The sequence below is a fragment of the Epinephelus fuscoguttatus genome, linkage group LG9, assembly GCF_011397635.1.
Source record: "Epinephelus fuscoguttatus linkage group LG9, E.fuscoguttatus.final_Chr_v1".
NCBI lineage: Eukaryota > Metazoa > Chordata > Actinopteri > Perciformes > Serranidae > Epinephelus > Epinephelus fuscoguttatus.
This window is the reverse complement of record NC_064760.1, coordinates 32,683,337-32,706,047: the sequence shown is the minus strand read 5'-3', so window position 1 is coordinate 32,706,047 and position 22,711 is coordinate 32,683,337. Positions and strand designations below refer to the sequence as shown.

At 42.1% G+C, this 22,711-nt stretch overlaps 2 protein-coding genes across 2 annotated transcripts in view; one reads left to right on the top strand and one right to left on the bottom strand.

The window, feature by feature from the left end:
- The window catches only part of LOC125894881 (type-2 angiotensin II receptor-like), a 366,195-nt gene that overhangs the window by 31,175 nt on the left and 312,309 nt on the right, over nucleotides 1-22,711 (top strand). The gene's annotated exons all lie outside the window — the stretch shown is intronic.
- tenm1 (teneurin transmembrane protein 1) overlaps nucleotides 1-22,711 on the bottom strand; it is a 210,995-nt gene that overhangs the window by 19,504 nt on the left and 168,780 nt on the right. Inside the window, exons 23-26 of the mRNA XM_049586530.1 lie at nucleotides 11,404-11,558; nucleotides 7,346-7,429; nucleotides 6,624-6,818; nucleotides 823-910 (exon numbers count right to left, since the gene is read on the bottom strand). Coding sequence (XP_049442487.1) covers nucleotides 823-910; nucleotides 6,624-6,818; nucleotides 7,346-7,429; nucleotides 11,404-11,558 — 522 coding nt within the window. The remainder of the gene's footprint in view (nucleotides 1-822; nucleotides 911-6,623; nucleotides 6,819-7,345; nucleotides 7,430-11,403; nucleotides 11,559-22,711) is intronic.

Sequence of the window (22,711 nt, the reverse complement as noted above, 5' to 3'; positions counted from 1 at the left end):
TCACATCCTCCGACACTTACAATGAAAGTACAGCCTAACTGTCAAAAAAACATTGGCATATTTGTTTCGTCCTTTTCGTCTTCCATTTATTACATTTCAGGTGCCCCTCCATGATACACCAAGCAGTTAAAAACCTTCGGCAGCTAGACGAGGGCTTTTTCTTTCACCAGCTGTAATTTAAATGGATTTGAAAGGTTTCTCTCAAGCTGGTTGCTACTGAAATTTAGCTGGAGGTTTTTGCGAAGAAGGAGCCTCCCATGAATACAAATGCATTCCCCGCCGTACCCACGCTCTTTCTGTATATCCAACACTCACAAAGTCAAATTACATCCACTTACTTTTCCATTGTGACATTATAGATAGTCATTTCTTTCTGTATATTGTTATCATTTACACAAACATCATTATCATAATTTTTCCTATTTTTTCAAGGAGAGTCAAAACAGTCCTTCTTAGATATTAAAATTCCATCTCAAATAAATAATTTAGACACATTCAAGTGGAGAAGAAAGCAATGGAGGAGACAGTCAAGAGAGAAAAAGTTCCCTTTCGAGCACTGCTAATAAAACTATTGGCCAGCAGGGACACACAGGCAGCAAGATGTAATCACTCAATATCAAGACACACTGACAATTTCAATTCGTTTAAGTTATGCCAAAGCTTTTCTTGTTTTATTTCCCTCCTTACACATCTGAACCAGGCCAAGTATGATATGATCTGATAAGACTTTTAAGTGCAGTTACAAGTTGTTTTTAGTAGTGTAATCCTATTAGACATAATCTAATACTCTAACATAGCGTGTGCATGTGTCTGATGACCCACCAGAGAAGCAGTCACAGTTGGGGTCTATCTTACAGTCACAGTCCGTGGGGGCTCCAGAGATAACCGATATCTCCCCATTGGTTGACACCTGTGAAGTGTTAAAAAAGAAGAAAAAAAAAAAAAACGTCACACACGGCTTACAAAATGCTGTGAGAGATTACTGTTCAAGAGAAGACAATGTTCAACAGCTTTTGTCATGTCTAATCTCTCCGACAAACATGATAACGATGGTCGTTTCATAAAAAAACCTGAGCTGGAAATACAGATTGATGATATTAAAATGAAATAAAAGGAAAATGACGACAGTGTATTTTGGCTGCATTTGTGTGCTGGTGTTTCAACCAAACAATCCGAGATGATATCTCAGGTGCCTTTTTTTTAATTCAAGGAAAACAAAAGAGTTTATGTATCTTCAGCGTGTGAGAATGTTCCCTATTCGGCCTAAATGGGCTTTGTTGACAGATTGATGAATCTTTGCAACTTGAAATCCAGCTCTCCAAACAAATTAAACTGGTTGTCCTGATGGAGAGTGCTATAAATGAGGTTTAATTTGTTTGATTTTGATAGGGTAATGCCTCTTAACTGGTCCTAGGAGAGCACGCAAAATATTTGCTTTCTTGTGGAGAGATAAGAATACGACTCTCAGGTCTGTAGAGCACCTCTGAAGCTCAGTAATTAACACGTGTCTTGTTTTTTAAAAAAACCAACAAGATGTAACTTGTTAATTAGAGAACTTTAGAGATGCTGGTAGGTGGAGTTTTTGTTACTGACGGAACCAGACTGCATCTACCGTTTTTCCAACCCACTTCAGACAAAACCACGCCCACTTACGCATGATGAAAGCGGACTGCCAGACGTCAAGGCCCAATGATTGGCTGCCCCTGGGCGCACTGTGAAACAGCACAGCTTGAGTTCATCAGTGGCTTTGAACACCACCCTTATCAAAAATACAGAGGAACTCCATCTCCTCTCATCTCTCTTCTTTGAGGTAGGACGTTGGGTTTCGATGCCCCTCTACCTCCCCTACCTACTCAGGCATGAGCAGAGTAATGTAGTATACGCAGTTCAGTGCAGCCAGGAATGCACAGATTTGTACACTGGTTAAACTAAACAACCACTCCACAAACGCAGGTCAGGTCAAGACTCAGCTGTCCACTTACATCTGAAGGAGATGGGACACTCCTTCGAGGACAGCCATGTTCGCGTCTTGGCCAGAGGTGAAAGATGGTTTGAAGGAGGCGTGGAAGGAGCCATCTACGTCTAACTGGAACGACCGTCATGAGACAGTGGAGGCGGCCTACGACACCACTTATCACTCACCTACAATGCAGTCTTGGGATCGCTCCCCAGATGACGTCACACCCATTCACACCTGGTCCCATCTGACCCTAACGACAGGAATGATAGCCAGGTGGGCCAACAGCCAACAGCTCACATGTGACCTTAACGACTCTGAAACTCAGAGCTCACATGTGACCTCAATGACTCTGTAAGGGTTGACACCCACATAGAGTTTAAAGCCTGTGACTCCGCACTAGTCATTTAGAACTGAAGAAGCGAAACGTCTTCAAGTACGTAAGCAAGTCCAGTTGCCTACAATATAGCACTTATAATTACCATGACCTGGATGACTGACTTCACCAACAAATCTCCTTTACGGTATGTGTCTTGTTCAGATGTGTATGCCTCCCCTGAGTTCATCTGTTTTTTAATAGTCTTTCAAAGGAAATTTTGCAGATTTTCAACCAGCTTTGTCATGGGCAGTGTGTGCAGATGAACGCTTTTTGGCTTCCCCCTGTGCTGCGAGGACCCTGGAGTTCCCCACTCATTTGCGGGCAGCACTCAGCCAGACTGTTGCTTGCACACTACTCACACTGCAATGACAGAGCTGGTTGAAAATCGACAAAGTTTCTCTTTGAATACTCATATTGCTATTTCCCAAGCTACTGTAGCTGTCATATTTTGTTCAGATGAACCTTCCCTGGCTGGACTGCCCACCCAACTCCACGCTGGATAAGCAAACTTTTTGGCATTTGTTTTCTGTAAGCGGCGGGGAATGGGCCGGAGGGACCATGGGTCATATCCAGTGGTGGGTTAGGTAGCTAGCTAGCAGCAGTTTTTTTTTCAGTGGCACTCCCTTGCTGTAGGATATCAGCCAATATGCAGCAGACATTTCGGCATGACATGGTGGGAAAAGCACAGGTGTTACTAATAACACCAACGATAGCTCTGTTCTATTCAGCTTTTCTAGTGATAGTGACGGTGAGCAAGCATGTCCGCTACCAGGAACCTGGGGAATAAAGCACCTAAATAGAATTCAGCCATCATTACTTATTACTTACTAATTACTTATAATTACTCATTACTTATTCACACCGGTACCTTTCCTACTGTGAGAAGTCAAAATGTGAAAAACGGCTATCATCGGACCTTGATGTCTGGCAGCCCTCCTTTGTCTTGCAGAAGTGGCCATGGTTTTATCTAATGAGCTGGAAAAACAATAGATGCAGCCACGCTAGCTGTTTGCCCCGCTTCTGTCTTTGTGCTAAGCTAACAGCTGCCTGCAGTAGCCTCATATGGTGGTAATATTCTCATCTAATACCTAATGAGAGTGTTTGTCAAAATGTTGTAAATTTGATGACCTTGGTTTGCATTTATCACGTATGTCAGAGTAGAAAATCAATCCCAACTGGCCAAAGAATTCTGCACATTTACTCCCTCTAGGCTAAAGGAGTTAAAGCATTTCATCAACATCTTCTAGGAAAATACTTAAATGTCCACCAGGATTTAGGAGACTGCAGAGTTCAGTTCTCTCCCGGCAGGAGGACATTCCAAAGGTAATGAAATACAGGAAAAGGAGCTTTTGAGTTAAAATAATGAGCAACCTCTTCAGAGACACTGACGTGAATTTAAAAGTCTTGTGACTTGTATGTGATAAAAAAACGCTCCATGCACTTCACTGAAAACAAACAGAGCTACACCAGAGCTAATTTGAGATGCAATGATTGTGATTTTAATACACCTCAAAGCTCCAATATCATGCATATTCAGTAACCTCCCTGCCTCCATACTAGATTAAAAATAAAATTCAACACATACTGGTTATGCATGTGTGGTCCTTGATGTTATGGCCAAATGTTTTGGGTGCGTGTGAAAGAGTGACATGCCTGGACCATGAGAGCAGACCAACAGCAGTGCCAAAGCGTTGCCTAAATATTCGTGGCCAAGGCACGTTCACATTTAATAGAGCTTATTATACTGAAAAAAAAAGCGAGACTTGCTGGCTGAACAGTACAAGATGCAGCTGGTGTCAGCCATTTGAGATGAAATGTAGCGGTTAATTTGTGTGTCATTTTTTATCAGTTTAAAATACATTGTCAGTCTGTACCTGTGCGCAGCTAGTTTGTCTTACAAGTGACACGATTTTCTTTATTTAATTTAGTTTTTTCTGCATCACCCTGTATCTGCATCCGCCTGTCAGCTTCTTGAATGTGTTGATTGCACATTAGACCCACTGAGAAAATCGTCATTAATTTTATTTCAAGGTTCATTGTCATAAAACAGTTTCATTTACTCAGATTGGAGAGCCTCTACTTGCTGCTGAGACTGTGTTGGAAACTTCACAAATAACTCTGACGTCCTCAGATTTTTGTCATTCCAGTTTCACTTTCTGTGTTAATGTTCCTGAGATGCATAATTAATTTGGGCCCAGAAATACCAAACATAAAATAAGAGGGATAAATACAGATAAAAAGACATCAAAAGACTTCATTGCCCTATCCAACATGGCTGCCCAGTCGCCATCAAAAGGGCATCTGAGGCATTTTATGTTCTTGTCTGCCTCCACATGGACTCAGCGTGGTGCTGCTGACCACAAAGGGACTATTGATTGAGTCCAGCAGGCAATATCTTTGTGGTGCTGGTGCCCAAATGCTGTGGGCCTGTGATAGCATGCTGCTAGCTAATGGAGCTAATGGACAAAAAAGTATTTCTTCTTAAAGTGAATACAGGCTTTTGAGATTATATTTTGGATGCATCAGGGTTTTGTATGTTGACCTGTAAGAGGCAGACTCTGAACACTTTCTTGCTGTACAGCATCTGTGACAACAGCAAACACTTTGACCACAATGATGCATGTGAAAGGGGAAATTAACGACATGAGGGATGGCTGGTGTTAGTTGCAACAGTCTTTTCCTGTTTGTCAGTTTTGCTAGAGATGTAAAGGACGTTCTTGCAGGGGCCCTTGCTCTGCGATTATTCAGAGGCATGCAGGGGCTGGACATCTGTCCAAAAGTTAATAAGAGGGACACAGTTGCAGATTTTGGAGGGTGTAGTGAAATATGATGAGGTGTAATGAATCAATGGCCACAGCAAAAATCAGCCCAGTCACCAGAGGAAAATATTGAAAAAAAGTTATGAATTGACATCATCATCAGAAGGTGGAGGGGATGTTGGATGGCGTAACACCTAGGCGAGAGTCTGCCAAGCTGCAGACCACTGTTCAAAACCACAAAAAACAGAAACGATTATTTTTGTTGGCACTGCTGCATCTCCAGCTATGATTAAGCAACCAAAACCGGAAATTTTAAGCCCAAACATGATTTTTCCGAACCATAACCAAGTGGTTTTTGTGCCCGAACATAACCACAGACAGTGTCACAAATTACATTTTTGACTCACTGGGCAAGGGGACTGGTAGATGAAAAAATCCTTCGGCCAAGAATGATTTGAAATGGTTAAAAAAAAAAAAAAAAATCGCCTCCTTTTGTCACATAAATATTTCTTTTAGTACATTTAGTACAAATTGAAAGAAGAGGCCAGAGCAAAATTTAGAGCAAAGTTATTTTGATATATTGAGTAACTCAACACCACAGCCTCAGTATCTGAATACGTTCCCTCTGGTAAACAGTGATGCTGTGTACATATCTAGGGCTTTTATTTTGAAAGGTAAGAACAGAAGAAGTGAAGCTAATGCACTCGCCGACGAAGTGGAAGGTAATAAAGATAATGTGTCCTCCGTGTTATCATTTTATTACCTTCAAACGTATGGGCGCAACGCCAGCTAGCAGCAGACCAGCAGCAAGTGATAGCTGATGTCCTCTACGATAAATAGTGGTGCAAAACTAGGCGTGTCCAAGATGGTCAGTTTAAGGTCACAGTTTATATGCGCTTGGAGCAACAGTGCAGTGTGCCCCTGCAGAAAAGATTCTCTGCATTGTTTTTAATTACATGACTATTTTGGTACAAACACTCACCTGTCAGTGTGGCGGATAGCCTTCTAAGATTTACACACAGAACAGAAAATCTACCCGCTTCAGGCGCTTGGCTGGTGTTAATTTCGGACCCTGGTCCAGAGTTGTTTAAACATAATGCGACGTTATGTTTCAACATATCTGCTACATGATAATGTACAAATGGCACATATCCGTGGTTTGCAGAAACATTATGCCAACATCTGTTCTGGCAATGCGATTGGCAAAGCTGCCAACTGCACTTGACTTAAGTAACAAGTAGTATAGAGCAAAATATTCATAGTTTGGATAAGTAAATATTTTGCTACTTGATTATTACTAAATTAAAAACATAACCAACATAAGAAAAATAGTGGCTTAGGGGATCCCAAATGTGAGAGCTACGTAGAAATGTCTAAAAATGGGAATCTGAGAGCTACTATCAGACAAGTTGATTTCAATTACATTAAATCCTTAATTGGCACCTACCCTACAAAAACCAATCAGAGCATCTCTAGCTAAAAATACCCTGAAAGTAACTAAGCATAGTATTTTTAGTGTCAGGGTGACCTGTTGGATGCGGTTGATGCGCCTCTCATCAGTCTCAGCGATGAACAGTGTGCCCAGGTGGGACAGAGCGATGGCCTTGGCAGCCTCCAGGGTGGCGCGCACTGCTGCCCATCTCACCAGGTGGTGGTCAATACCTGGGACCTGGCAGTGGATGGGGCGGCCAGCCACAATACGCACCTGAAGATTTTCTGATACCTGACATAAATAAAGACAAAAAGAAACATGTATAAGCTATGTAAAAATAAGACCGAACGTAAATCATTACAACTGCTTAATTTTGGTCAATAGAATCAGAAACTTACATTATACCACTGTAGATCCAGTGAATTCAACATTACCACACCTGAGCCTACTTCATCTAAGGACTCATTAAGTGTTCACAAGATAAACATTCAGACAGGCAATTCATTAATCCTGGAGTTTTTGGGTAATAAACAAAACTCAAGTGGCATTTTCCTTAAGACAAGTTTTGCAGAGACTCTTGACAGTGTGTTTTTCTTTTTTATCAAGGTGCTCTTTTCTTTTCTTTTATGTTTGGAGCCTCGCTTACTCTAAACACACTTTAAGTGACAGCACTGCAAATTGTGAGAAATATTTCATTACTCTTTCTTCCTCAGCTACATATAGTGCTAATGTCTCTCCAAGAAGCCTGAGTAGGAAACAGGGTTGGAATTTATTCACTAGCAAATGTGTTTTCTGTGTGTTTAGTGCTGTTTCTCTACCTGTAGGACAATGTTGTTGTCCAGGATGTAGAGGGAGTTGTCCAGCGGGTTAATGGCCAGGTCTGTTGGCCACTCCAGACGCACCTGTGGAATGACACACACATATGAAAACACAGACAATGCATACAGTGACTGTATTTCTATTGAAAATTAAGACAAGACAACAAGAAAGCCATGGTGACTATCACTCATGAGAGTCAGTTACAGGTGATACAAAAATATCTCCTCAATAACACAGCATTAGGCCTCCTGACCCTCCCTGCTCATGCAAAGGTCAACGGCGGGCAGGGAGCCTTCCCTGTGTTTATTCAAGACTCGCCTCGGCACTGTCGCAAATGTCAGCCAATAACCATGATCGCAGCAAGCTCAAATAGCACACCCTGCCCGCTAACGCTGTGGGGGTCAAAGACAGACAAACCTACACTAGCGCACAGCCACTCATATAACTGTCTATCTTGCACACACAAGCACTCAAACTGTGAGCTGTGGAGGTGAGGCGGTGTGTCTGAGGGATCAGTGAGGTGATTGATGACTCTGAGGATGGATTGGTAAATAAATGGATCATGTTAAATTGCCACTGACATGTCCAATTATAGGCACTGTCAAATGAGAGAGAAGAGGGTTCACTCTGAAATCCCATTTTAAGAGGTAGAGAGATTCATCAAGCAAGACTCAACTCTGTCCTTAGCCAAAGAGGACACGCATCAAATCTCCCCTGCTCATGATATTGAACTTTGCAGTAATGACAGGCCATCACTTTTGTAAGTTAAGTTGAGCTGTACACAGAGCAGCGACGGCTTTATTAAAGTCAAATTGAAACTAAAACAAGAATTCCCTGAAATATATATTTATTACATCCCTTGTATCCCCTTTGATTTGGTAATTGCACCACTTTAATTGGTGTTCTCCAGGAGGCATGGATTTTTAGTCCTGGTGCAGTATCTGTGTGGGCAGGCCACAAAAATAGCTCAGAACACCACTTACATTTCAACAGCCACACATGTAGTTAACCAGCATGCAGGCTGACGTTAGCCGTTGAATGGTATGATCTGTGATTTGGATCTACATTACTCCAGGACTCTATACTTTAGTTACTCTGTGTGAAGATATGATCACTGGGTGATGTACATAAAAAAGGAGGGGGAAATGTCTTGTATCAGCGTTCTTGGGACACACCTGAATTGTCACAGTTTTCCCCTATATGAGGCAACAGTTGTTCTTTTCCCAGAAGAGCAGATGGTGGATTTAAGATGTGATTTAACAAAGATGTAGAAAATAATTCAGATCTACCTGTTTTCATATTCTCACATCTGTGTGAGAAAGATGACGTTCCAGAAACATTTCTTTAACTAATGAACGTTTTATCTCATCCACATATAAGCAACTGTTGTCTGTACCTCTGTTGTCGAAGGGCATTATCATATTAGGCACGACTGATTCATACTGTGCCCGAGTACGATTGCCCCCCCTCTCCAATCCCCCACGTCTCAGCTTTCACAGTAGTAATGTTATTTGGTTCCCAAAGAACACTTGCATCATCATCTTCGTGACATTTTTGTTGTGCTACAATGCAGAAAAGGGCGCTGCCGACAGACACTGCTGCCCCGGGGACCATCATCTGTGGGGACCAGCAGAGCACCGAGGCAAAGCTCTGCTCCTGGCTGGACAAGGAGCTGCTGCTCTCAGGCGTAGAGCTCTTTGCCTCCTGCCAGAGCTCTGACTGCAGGTCGGAGGTGGCAGGGAAGCTGAAAGCAAATCTGAATCTGTGTCTGTCTGCGGCTGGCTGTGCTGCGATCTGATATAGAGCCATCAATATTCAATTGAGACTGTTTCCTTACAAACTCCTTGCAGTTTTGTTAAATGGCAGTCCACCTCCGTATTTTGGTATTGTTGGTGTTACCAGAATATATCTGAATTGTACTCAAGAAGACCTTTTCAAGTGGACACAGATGGCATCACATAGTCGGGTACATTACACATCGTTTACACTAAGTGTTCTTGGTTTTGGACTGGGATCCCTGATATGAAACCCCCCCAAACTGAGGAACTAACTCTCCTCCACATGGATGGCAAAGGTCAGCTCTCTTTGTTTTATGAGTTATTCTTAACATATTCAAAAGATTCATCTTTCAAAAGGCTTGGGGCATGAAGAATTGAAATAAAAGACAATATTTATTAAAGTTGCTTAATTTAAGGGCAAGACCTGGTCCATCAATACAAAATTTAGATTATTTCAACGGTTAAGCAAACTTATTTTTCACCTTACAGGTTAAATCAGATGTTCCCCAATATACCAGATAAATGTGTGGAGTGTAGAGAAAAAAAGGCACATTAATTCATTGTTTACGAGTGCACAAAGCTACAGCAATTCTGAAAGAGTGTGGTTGAATACATAAGCTTTATAATTGGAAAGAAATTCCTTCACAAGCCAAACTCTGTCTATTGGGAATATACCCTGAAGACTTTGCTGTAACTCTGCAGCAGTCACTGCTCACTGACTTTGGACTTTTACAAGCCAGAAGGATAATTGCACTATTATGGAGGAACATGGATATACCTTCTATTGGAATGTGGATAAAGGGACTGGCAGCCTGTCTCGCTTTGGAGAGACCAACTTGTATTGTAAAAAGGAAGGACAACTTTGCTCGCTTGTGGAGCCCCTATATGGAGTTTCTGGGAACTCATAATTTTGAATGATTTTAAGCTGCATTGAAACAATGTACTGCTGCAAGTGCTGTCATTATTATTGCTGTTTATTTAATATTTTTGCTTGGGTTGGGGGCAACATACACACCTATTTGTTATATTGGTCATGTTAGGGAGAAAAATTCAATTAAAAATGTTCATAGTGGGGATGTGTGTGATTAATTAACTAGACAATTAAGTGGCGCCAACGATTTCAAATGGCTCTTATAGTATACACAATATTATACAGACGGTGTATAACCTTATAAATTAAGTTTCAATTTTGGCTGTTTTCCGAGTATTTTCTTACTTTTAGACTAGTTAAATAGTCTACGTTTAAACTCCTGTTTAAACATCAGGGAAATTAGTCCTTAGGAGCATTCCTAGTTCATAGGCTATACAGCACATGCTCCAGTCAGTAGCACACCACAGAAGTTCAGGCTTAGAAGCTGTTTCCATAAATATGTCCAAAAATGTTTTAAAACTTAAAAAATATGCACAATAGCTTCAGCATCATTACAGATTATATTTCCTTGTACAAAAAGTGAGATTTCAAATTTCAGTTTGACTTTTAACTAAAAACTAAAGCCAGCACTTCACTATTCACGCTGTTCATTTTGCATAAATTACAGCAGTGGTCTTTGTTTAAATGTAGCTCTAGAAGTTTCCATCAATACCGACCTCACACTGGGGTCACAGCAGTTTATGAGAACAAACACAGATGGAGGGTGAATGTGAGTGGACACACTGCAGGGGCTGATAACTAACAAACAGAAGGATTGTGAGGTAACACGGGCCCCTTTAAAGACATATAAGAGCACCTCTGGGAATTCACCCTGGCTGAACACACATATTCACACACACATACACGGCCATACACAGGCGCTTGCCTCCCTATGTGTGGGCAGAGATCCCTCTATAGAGCCAGCAGTTCATCTATAATTCATCTTCTGCTCTAATAGGCCTGATATAAGTCAGCAGAGTGATCTGAGGGCTGGCTGATCAAATCTGTACAGTAGCTGTCTTTGGTCTTTGCCTCTCTCTCTCTCTCTCTCTCTTTCTCTCTCACAGAGACGCACACACATACACCTTCAAAAGGACATAAAGAGTTTCTACAGGAGAGGCCAGGCAATTTAGATTGACAAAACAGAGACTGACTGTAAGAGCACAACAAACAAGTAATTATTCTTGATCCGTCGCCTTTTTGGGTTAATTACCCTCATTACTCAGCACAAAACACATGCAGGAGTCTTATATTTCCACAGATTATCTAAACAACACTGAAATGGTGAGGAAGGAGCCTACTTTAGAGCAAAAAAATATGTCTCTAGCTCTCTCCCACTCACTTAAACCAGACTGCATTATTAGCTTACCTGGCTGATGTCCATGCGTGCATCACAGCTTAGCGGCTGCGTCGACATCAGTCCATTTGAGCCAATCACAGTGGAGAGCAAACCCCTCTCATTAATCTTCTGAATGGTGGTGCCATCAACGAAGTAGACAACACCTCTTTTATCCACTGCAATACCTGGGCGGGTGAGAGAGAGAAGCAGAATGAGCTTTTGGAGATGACAGAGAGGGAGTGCGTGGGGTTGATAGAACAAAAAGGAAGAAGGAGAAAATGTGAAAGAGAGTATGAGAGAGGAGATGGAGAGGAGTGAGTAAGGGAGAGGAGTACAGTGGAGAGAGGAGAGGGCTTCGGAGAGGCATCCAACTCAGTTAGACATTCAGCTCAGCAAGCGGCTGTCTTATCAAAGGCACTGCACCACAGAAATGTAATTATATTTCCATTCCAGAGCCCACTAAAGGGATTAGAACAATGCAACTGGAGGAAGAAGTTATTTGTCACATTAGATGTGAGCAGGGTGCCGCAGTGAACTTTTGACATTTGCGAGTGTGCATTATATATGTGCATCCATATTTGCGCTTGCGAATGTGCATTATATATGTGCATCCACAAATCAAAAACATGTGTGAATGTCTACATTTGTGCAGACGCTCGCCTGTATTTTTTGCAAAGCACATGTGAACGAAAGCTTTGCGAGTGTGCTTTGCCATGAGCAGCATATACTTGAACTCTCCTTGCAGCGGAGCTCTGCAGTAGACAGTGAGCGGAGAAAGAGAGGGAGATGGGCAAGTCCAGGTATTAAAGGTCAGGGCAGACTATGAATCATCTGTTATGGATGAGGGGCGACCTTCATCCCCGTCTCATCTCCATACAGAGAATAGCCCTTTGACTCAACTCCTTGGCAATAATATACCACAACTCAACCCTCACCTCTCATACCGTATGCCGCCAATTCTCCTTGATTGCTTTCACTTAGCATCTGCGACAATAAGCCATATTTCAGTATTCCTACCTGCCATCTCCAATGCATGTGCCTCACTGTTTGGCCATTTAAAAATACATTGTGTTTATGGTTTATCATTAAGTCATGTCAAGTTTATGTATATATCCCTTTATCCTGAGCATGCCTCATGCATGATTTAATAGTGACGAAGCCTACTTATATATACCCACGATCAATCATAAAACTAAATGGCGCAATACAATATGCAACAAAGGGAACCATAAAAAACAATCACATGAGATGAAGTAGTATTGTGAAAAGATATAAATAGGGCTACAACCAACCATTACTTTCATTACTGATTTATCTACCAATTATTTTGACTATTAATCCTTTATTTGTTTAGTCTTTGATTCTTTGCTCACTTTGTGGGCAGAGTAATAAGCTGAAACACAAAACATTTGTACCCTATAAATTTGGTGGAACACAGCTGCCCTATTGGAACATGCTAATGTTACTGACATGGAGCAATTCATTTGGAGTCGTATTTCTTGCCTCCTAATGAATGCAAGTCCAATATTCAATCTCCTCTTGGCTATGTTTTGGTGTCTAACAACTCCCGAGGGAAATGTCTGGCTCTTTAGCTGCTAAATGCCCCACTATGTTAACCAGTTAGCTGCAAACTTTGTTTGTCAATTGCCATTTGGTGCTGTGCGGGGAGCATACAGTGGGTTTAACAGAGTGTTTTCACTGAAAAGAGCTGCCTGCTGTGTGTGGAAACGAGGTTGGTGAGAGCTGCGAGGGTGAGCCAAAACATTAATGCTGCAGGTTATAAGACCAAAACAATAAAATGAACAAAAGATGATAAAACACTCCACAGAGCTGAGAGGAGCTGCAGAATCGGGTGATTATTCTCTGTTGGTTCATTTATACTACTGACCCCTTTCACATTACAGGTAATCATTGAAGACCTGGGTCTTCAACAGGGGGTCCACGACCCCTATGGGATCCTCAGAGTTACTGGGGGGGGGGACGACCAACCGAACCAAAGTTCTGTATGATAATTTCACTTGTTTTAAAATTAAAATTAACATGAACACAACAAATTATTAGTGAAGATGTATGGCTATCCTTGTATCCTTGGTTTCTGTTTGAAAAGCATCTGAGGAAGAGCTGTTTTTGGCTCGAAAAGTCATGCGGTAAATAAATACTCACTCTACTGGAGCTTCTTGGTGTGCGGACATTTTTTCTTGCTACACGTACGGCCTTTTTGTCCAGCACCCATCCCTAATATGGGTATGAGGATGTGTGTGTTGTTTTCACCTTTGTATTGGCTATTCTTGTAAACCACGATGAAATGCTTTGTAGCTTGCAGACTGAGACCATCCACCTCAGAAACCACCACCTAAAGTGCAGAAGCTAATACACCTAACCACATTATAGCTGCTTCTGTCTTAGGCACGAAAGGGCAAGCACAAACAAGAGAAGACCTGAATTTATTCAGAGAATTATCTCAAGGGCAACTCAATTTTATACAATATATGTAGTAAGGGGACCCTGCTCCATCTCTCTTTTAGCTAAGGAGTCCTTGGCCTTAAAACCATTCAAATACCCCTGATTTAAGCTATTGTTTGTACAAAAATATTGACTGGTGCAGCTTTAAAATGCCAGAAAATAGTTGAAAATGCCCATCATTTTCATTTCCCAGAGCACAAGGTTATGTCTTCAAATCACTTTTATTTGTTTTCATATATATTTTACTTTTATTATCATTATTTGCTGAACCTGCTGAACCAATAGAGAAAAGCTAGGAAAGCTGAACCATGGCATGTTTGGTATTTTCCTTTTAGGTGACTTACAAGAATACTCCAACATTTATGACCATTTATAAATCAACTGGTCAACTGTAGTGTTGGAGTCTGTTTTTGGAGAGATCATAAATAAGTTTCACTTTCAGTTCAGTTTTAAATAGTAAGGTTTTAGTGAAAGTGTATGTTTGGGAGGTAGTGAGCATACGATTAGATAAATGAGATTTGGATTAAACTGCAAGACCTTTGAGAGAGTTTGTAAACAGATGCTTTGGTATTGTTTTGCTATTGTTAAATGTGGTCCCCAATCAATCAATAAATCAATATGTTGTCCTCCTCTTGTTTCTTGTGGAAAGTTTTCTCCACAAATTTTAAAGTAACCCAACATAACTACTTGATATACAGATGATCATTTTGTGGGTGAAGTATTCCTTTAAACAATTAATTCATTATCAAAATTGCCATTGACCACATTTCTGTCAATCAGCTGACCTCTTTCAGCTCTAGATATAATGGGGCCATTAAGCTGCCTTCCCTGCAGCAAACCCTGTGGAAAATGAAAGTTGTGAAAAAAATTCAAAGAGCAATCTGACCATGCAGAAGAGCCAGCACACCATAATAAAAATGGACAATGGCGCGACACCATCAGTATGCAGTACGGCTCCAACTCCTCCTCCCTCATTCAGTCATCTTGTCCTATTTTCTCCTTGATTTTTATTCTGGTTCTGTCGGACTTTTTCCTTTCAAACTCTGTCATACTGGATTATGTGGGGATGTGCCTGTGCTCACTCTCTGAGCCTCGGATAGAAATCACTACTGCCCTTTTCCCAAGGCAGCCCTAAGGTCTCATCCTCCTTGACATACAATAGCTTTCTTTACACGTGATTGCATTCAACATATGCGTACACACGTACTCATGCAAACACAGTGCACCGCCACCACAACTAGATTCGCAAATGTCCTCAAACCCAGCAACCCTGGGCCGACCCTGTGAGTCATAAATCGTGCAGGTGGAGTGGAGGTGGAGAGGGGGGAGGGCCAGGGTCAGTGTGTTTCCTCCAGAGGCCAGAAGGTGAACTGCAGAGCTCTCCCTCCTGGCCCCTTCATCATCCCTCTGACACAGACAGATTACACCACCCACACAGCCCACACCCCCCCACGAACACCTTTCCTCTCCTCTTCTACCTCTCCCTCGCTCTCCATCCTCCCTAACTTGATCTTCTTCTGCTCCCTTTTTGCTGCCTCTTCCCTCTTCTTGTTTTTTTCTTGAAGCCCTGTGCTTTGTTTCTGTTGTTTCGCTCCTTCTGCCCTGCCCTGAATGTTATAAGTGCTAATCAAATCAGTGCCCTTTAACCTTTCAATGATGTCTCGGCTCTGTTTTCTTCTGTTCGGCCCATTTTTTATTCCTTCCTTTTGTTCGCCTCTGCCTTTCCATTTCTCCTCCTGTCACCTGGAATTACAGAGGAGAGATGTCTCAACTCACAGCGCAGTCTCAGCCTACTTAGATCTCAAAGTCGGCACATTTTCCCAGCTCCAACGCCACTCTCGGATCCCTCCTACATTCCTTTCACTTTTCCACCCATTTCCCTTCCTACCACCCTAAACCTGTCCCTGATCTTAGAACCCATAAATCCTGCACAAGGACATGACGAGACAGCTAGGTCTCTCTCTCAATGCTGATTTCTGTTCTCTCCCCCTCTGTCCCTGGATATTACTCTTTTCTCTCTTCTCCTTTGCTTCTATTGATTTCCATCCTAAAGTCTCTCTATTCTTTCTTCCCTGCCTTTGTTTGTGCTTTTCTGACATCCTCAGTATGCATGCTCAGGATCTGCATGTCTTATGTTCGCACAGGCAGCCTCTAAATAGCTGCCAATCTATCATCAACAATAAATGCGGGACCGGGCTGACTTATTCATCCTCACACAAGCACAACAATGAAGAACGATTGCTATTATTGCTTGGCATTGGCGAAAGGATTTACGCCATTTTATGTGTTGTTTAAGAGTATTTCGGCATGTTTATTGAAAAGGCGGCAGATTAGTCCACATTCTCCTTGTCAGGGGCTGGATTTCCTGCTGTTGTGGGTAAAGCTGTATGCCGTGTTAAGGGAATTTACAGCCTCTCCGTATAGCCGATGGATACTCACAAGACATCAAAAGATTTACCGTGTCTCCCTGGGTGGACCTGGCACTCTGATACTCATGTTTAGAAGCTGGCAGACACACTGGTGGAGAAATAATTGAGATAAATCTCAACTCCAGAGGGAGACGGACATTTGGCTAAAGTTGGGACTGGATTTTATCATCAAAGAAATGTGAATTAGACGGAGTTGGATTGACCTTGGGAAAACAGAGGGAGGAGAGAGGAGAGGAGTGAAGGAGAGGATGATAAAGTGATGCTATTCACATTCATCTCAGATTTAGGGAGGAAATGCAGCCAAAGAGAAAAAGACAGACAGCACCAAAAGAGGTGTGAAAGAGGAGAGAGGTGGTGATGAGACAAAGGGACATGATGAGGAATTGCTTCAATTAACCATTACAGGCCAATCACTCTCAATCAAAGAATCTCTTTGTTCTCCGTCCTTGTCAAAAGAATATCAGTTATAACGGCCCCCTGTGGCATTGCAATACAATCCAATCTGATTAAAGCCTTGGAGAGGGGTCTTCGAGAGCATCAGCGTTGATTACAGCTATTTGAAGAGAAGGAGCCACCAGGGGATTTTCCGAGCAGAGAGTGAAGGAAAGGTGAGGAAATTTTGTAAGGTGAGAAATGAGATGAGGTGGGAAAGACTCATTATAACAAAAGTTGTAGATTATGTATCTTATTTTGCTGGAAGAGTAGGCAGCCCTGTTGGCATACAGTAACACCAGGATGTGGTGTGTGTGTGTGTGTGTGTGTGTGTGTGTGTGTGTGTGTGTGTGTGTGTGTGTGTGTGTGTGTGTGTGTGTCACAACAACTCCCTCCTATGTGCACATTGTGGCTGTATGAAAGTTTCCAGGTATAAATGCAACTTCCATACATGCCGTCAAAGCAGAATATGTGCTTATTTTGCACTTAAATTGTATAGAAAACAAACACATCAGTGTCTGTCAGCTGGCGGAACAACCACCTAAGTGCAAAATAAGCACATATTCTGCAAAAGAAAACCTATTTAAAGGATCTGTTTATGGAAGAGAAAGCATAATGCGCGCATGTATGGAAGTTGCATTTATACCTGGAAACTTTCATACAGCCACAATGTGCACATAGGAGGGAGTTGTTGTGACAGACACACACACACACACACACACACACACACACACACACACACACACACACACACACACAGATTGCCAGCAGCCTGAGGAGTAAGTCATTCAATCTGCCCTCATATATCCCCAGGCTCAGTGGGTGTTAATGATATGGACTGACATATTATTACAGCATCTAAATGATGCTAGCCGTAGCTGATTATAGCCCATGGCACCTCTGTACAAAGTAACTGTGTGTGACTGACAACTGAATGTAGACAGATGGACATTTTCACCTGCACAACTGGCCCCAGTAAGGGACTCTGGCCATAAATAAAGTCAACCAAATTAGCCGGGGAGAGCCTGGAGGGTTCACTAACTGCTTCGGTCCGACTGTAAGTGAAACTGAAGAACACACTGTTTCAAAGAGTCTTTAGCTGGCTGTGTGGCTTACTGTTCCCTTTTATCATTGCTCCTTGAGAACGCACAATGCTGCTTGTATGCAAACGTGTGAATGTATGTGAACGTGAGCGCATGTCGATGTGTGCAAGCTCCCGGTGAGGCACGTGTGGGTGTGTGTGCAGGCATACGTGCGGTGAAGTAGCTAGGCGAAAAGATAAGGCATGGCAGTTAATCACATTGTGCACATATGCAAATATAGAGCGGATAAATCAGAGTGTCTGCAGATGAGAAATTCACACTCCCACACACAACTTTCTTGAAGACACTGAGGTTGCCCATGTGCACTAAAGGGGGGAAAATAAACCTGTTCACTCAATCTCAGCACTGTGAAATGGCTCTGTGCACCATACTGATTTTGTGTGTGCACGTGTTTGACTGCAGGGCTGTGCATTTTTGTGTGTGTCAACACAAGTGTGTGTGTGTCTCGCTGAGTGTATGATTTCACACCTGCATTAAAAAAAAATGACAGTCACGAGTATTCATCGATTATGCTGCCATCAATGGCACACTGTGATTCTGTACACGCTGCATCAAACACTGCTCTGTGATCTGTGACATGCACATCTATGAACTGCAGCACTGTAGTACAAGCGCAGTTTCCGATTGCTCTTATTTTCCCCGATCAAACACTTATCATCAATCAATACAAGATAGCACCATAAATGAGGACGGGCGTGTATTTCTGGTAGATCTTTGGTAAGCAGTAATAATTCATGCTTCTTGTAATTAATTATTCATTAAAGCCCCACAGAACAGACAGTGGCTTAGTAATTAAGTCTGAATCAGACACTGTGGCTCATCTAATTATCAACCACTATAAGTTTGTTAACATATTAACCCGCATTAATTAATTATTGATAGCTGCCTTTTTTTTTTTTTTTAGCTGTTAGTTCTCGAATACACATGTATGGCAAGGCGAGACATTGCAAGCATGCAGAGAACTGAAAGAAGATTTTGCAACAGTTACATGCTAATTTTTGTGCGAATAAACTTTTTTTTTTTTTTTTTGGTTGCTGAAAATATGCGACTTGGCAGTAATTGCCTTGTTTGATAGCAAAAGAGAGATCCAAAGCAATCACAGAGGCAGCAGACAAACTCAATTATAAAAGCAATTGAAATGCTTTGGACTAGAAAGCTCCATGAAAGGCTAAGGGGTTTGGATCAGTGCGGAGCGTCTACAGATTATGTCGCACTGTTTAGAACATCAAACAAACACAAGGAGGTCTATCAATAGAAGCTCTTTTACCAAACACGCCATCACAACAACAAGCCAGTGAAGCTCTGCAATGGTAGAAAAAGGAAATGGGATCAGATGGGAGGAAACAAATGTTTTCATGACTGAAAAAGTGGCACTAAACTACTATAGATAGCAAATCTCTATGTGCGGCTTCCACCCAAACAAAGTTCCACACATACAGTACAAAGACATCGCAGTAACTGAGCCAGAGGCAACTCTAGTGCAGTCTTTATCACAGATAGTTGGCTTTGCAGCCATTTCAGATTTTTCTTCCACATTTTCCAACCGTGTGAGTGCTTCTTTGGAGGGAGGTCTGGCCACTGGTCTCGTGGAGCGCTGCAGGTGATAATGGTACCCAGGTGCAAACATTTACTGGCTCTGTTTTCCCATCCCCATAACAGCAGCAGACTCCCCCCCTTCTCTCCCCACTTTCACACAGACAGGTTCAATTGGACTGCCAAGCTGAACTGTGCCTGCCACCATTACTCTATTCATCTTTCTGTCAATGTGTTTTAAGGATCAAGGTAGAAACAACCTGCATGTGCACCAGGTCACTATCTCTTCCCTCATCAGAGCCCCCTTCTCCCCCCAAACCGAGACAAATGCTTCCATCTGAATGTGCGTGTCTGTGTTGGGCATTCACCTCGAGTAAATGCAATTTATTCCTCCACAGTGGCAAAGCTCCACTCCTCCTGTCAGCTTGCCAGGGTCCCGGTGGAGGTTGACAGGCCAGCTGCCAGCAGTGGCCATCTCGACCAGTTAAAGTGACACGCGTGTCACATTTCCCATGATCACGCTGACGTTGCCAACCTGACATACCTTTAGCAAGGCATAGACACCCATAACTAACTCTATGTCCCTTCACTGGGAGAAGCAGATTAGGTCCAGGGACCCAGAGGCTGCCAATCAAAAACAAGCATGCACAAGCACACTGACTTGCACAAACGTTGCACCTTTGATGCACAGGCTCAGCCTTTGGCCTTGAGCCCGCATCTCTTATTGACTCAGGGCTTCATTACACACACAGTGAGCTTCAGTAATCTCTCTGAAGCCACCCTACACACTCCGACTACAAACAAGGTAGCTGTCAGTCTGTATAGTGTTCTACCTAATACATTACTTGAATAGCAGGCATTTTACAGGTAAAGCCTCGTTTTAAGTCAGCATAAATTTGCCTCTACTAAGCCCATTGACTATATTTTCTTTGGTCCTTAGCAAATCTTGGCAGTGGTTTGACTATTTCCTCACAGAATATCTATGAGTCCTCCCCTGACCCAAGGTGATTAGGACGCAGACTAGCTACTCTCTGAGATGGATCCCTGTTTTTCAAAGTAGCCCCAGACACGTCTTATCCATTTATCTGGTGGACAATAAAGTTCTAGCCACATGACATTGCATGACATTGGGCTCAGTGCAATGATCCATCTAGCACTGCCATCAGGCCCTCAACTCATGTTTTAATCTATTACAAAATGTTGTTTTTGGCTCAAGATGACTTTTCATTTCTGGTCAATGTCAACCTATTCATTTGTCTGCCATTTTAAGAATGAATTATGCTTCTCCTACCTATTTAATCTTATCTTAGCCATATGCAAGAGGCAGAAATATTGGAGTGCCTTTATATCACCTTACAGACCTTTTCTAATTTGACAATATAAATATTTTAAATGGCTCCCTTTGTATTTTCTGTTGAATGTTTGTTAATACAGAAGCTGAAAACAAACAAAACAGGGACCACCAAAGGTGTTCCCATAGCAACAGAATAGCAATGAAAAGGTCTATAAACAGAATTTTTGTACTGCAAACCATCTGGGCACTACTGAATTACTTGAAACAGCAAAGATGCATAAAAAGGAAGTACTGTAAGCAGTTTCTCCAAATTGCTTTGTCCAAAGTACTTTCAAAGTAACTACTGATACAACCTTAAAATGTCACCATCAGGCCTGAGTTAAGATGGTATTTTTGGGTTGTAACATACACATATTGAAAACATTAGTCCAACGTGTCTGTAGGTCAAGAGAGAAGCCAGTGAAAGTAGTTTGATCAATTTCAGGCAATAAAATCAGACACTTTTTGACAGTTGTTGAAAGCCTTTCTGGTGTTTGACAGCCGAGTCCTCATTCTGTTTGGACGCAGCTGTCTTATCATATTGAAGACTGTTTTCACTGGAGAAGCAATATTTATACTAATGCTTAACTGACCCATGTCTATATTTCCTGACAAGCAACCTCTTGTGGCACTACAAATAATGACTACATGGAAGTAGTATGACCTTGCAGTAAAACTCACACTCAGACTTAAAGTACTTTCAAACCAAAAGCCTAGACTCTACATTGCACAGAGCAACAACATGAGGTGTTTTTGGACCAGATGAACTTTTTCATAGTTCTAAGAACACAGTCCTGGAAAAGCCCCTTTTCATTGTGTCTGCACTCCAAGAACTAGGTATGACTGTTGTTCTTAGGACGTCGCTTAAAGGGACTTTTTTAGCACCTATTTCAAGAGTAGGTACTCTGGTAGCACTTGCCTGAGCCCAGATCTTTGAATCCACCCACTCCAATGAATTTGAGTTTATTGATTCGCCTGACATCTTGACATGAAACAGTGTTTTTTTGGAACAGTGGGGGAACTAGAATAGCCAATCAGTGTCATGGGCCGTTGTCAAGCATTGCCAAGCGGTGCGCCAAAACCAGAGAGGAGAAATAACAACAATGGTTAACACTAAAGACAAGCCAGATGCTGCTATTGAGGCTGTTCAACATGACTTCACAACATTCTCTCCACTCCATGCTTAAAACCCCAGCAAACAGGTATGTTGGCATGGCTACACATCAGTGTGGACTTGACACAATGTTAGATTCAGATGGATATGTTGGTCTCTGGTGATTGGTAGGGAAAATCGAATCCCCCTCCCCCATATAAATCCATTAGAGTGGACACAATGTCAGACTGAAGATGGTGTGCAGAATAACAAGCTGACAGTTCTGTCTGATATCAGGCAATTTTAGCAGAAAAGGAACCTTGAGAGTATGTTAATTTGTCCAGTTTAAGTATACGTTGATTGGCCGAACACAAGCAAATGCAGCTCTGGTAACTGCTATTTATAAAAACTGGTTAGCCATGTAAACAACAGACAACACAAACAACAGCTTGTAATCAAAAAAATGAAGAAAACATGGTGCAATCTGTAGCGTCCTAGTTAAGAAGGAGAAGAAGAAGACATACTTTATTAATCCCCAAGGGGACATTTTTTTTCACTCTGTTGTCACATACACACACAGGCCTGAAATACACACAAATGCACAAACAGGACCTACACATGCACTAAATGGAGATATGTCAGAGCAAGGGGGATGCCGGGAGCAGCTGGGGGTTCAGTGTCCTGCTCAAGGGCACCTTGGCAGTGCCCAGGAGGTGAACTGGCATCTCTCCATCTAAAAGTCTACACTCCCTACTTGGTCCATACAGGGACTTGAGCCGGCGACCCTCCAGTTCCCAAGCCAGGTCCCTATGTTCTGAGCCACTGCCATGAAAGTTAGCTGCTATGTAGCGCAAAAGCTTGATAACGTTCTTAAAAAATATCCTTTGTCATATTTTCTGAAACTGTCATATTCCTCTGCCTACTCTATCGTCTTGTACTGCTTCGAATGGCC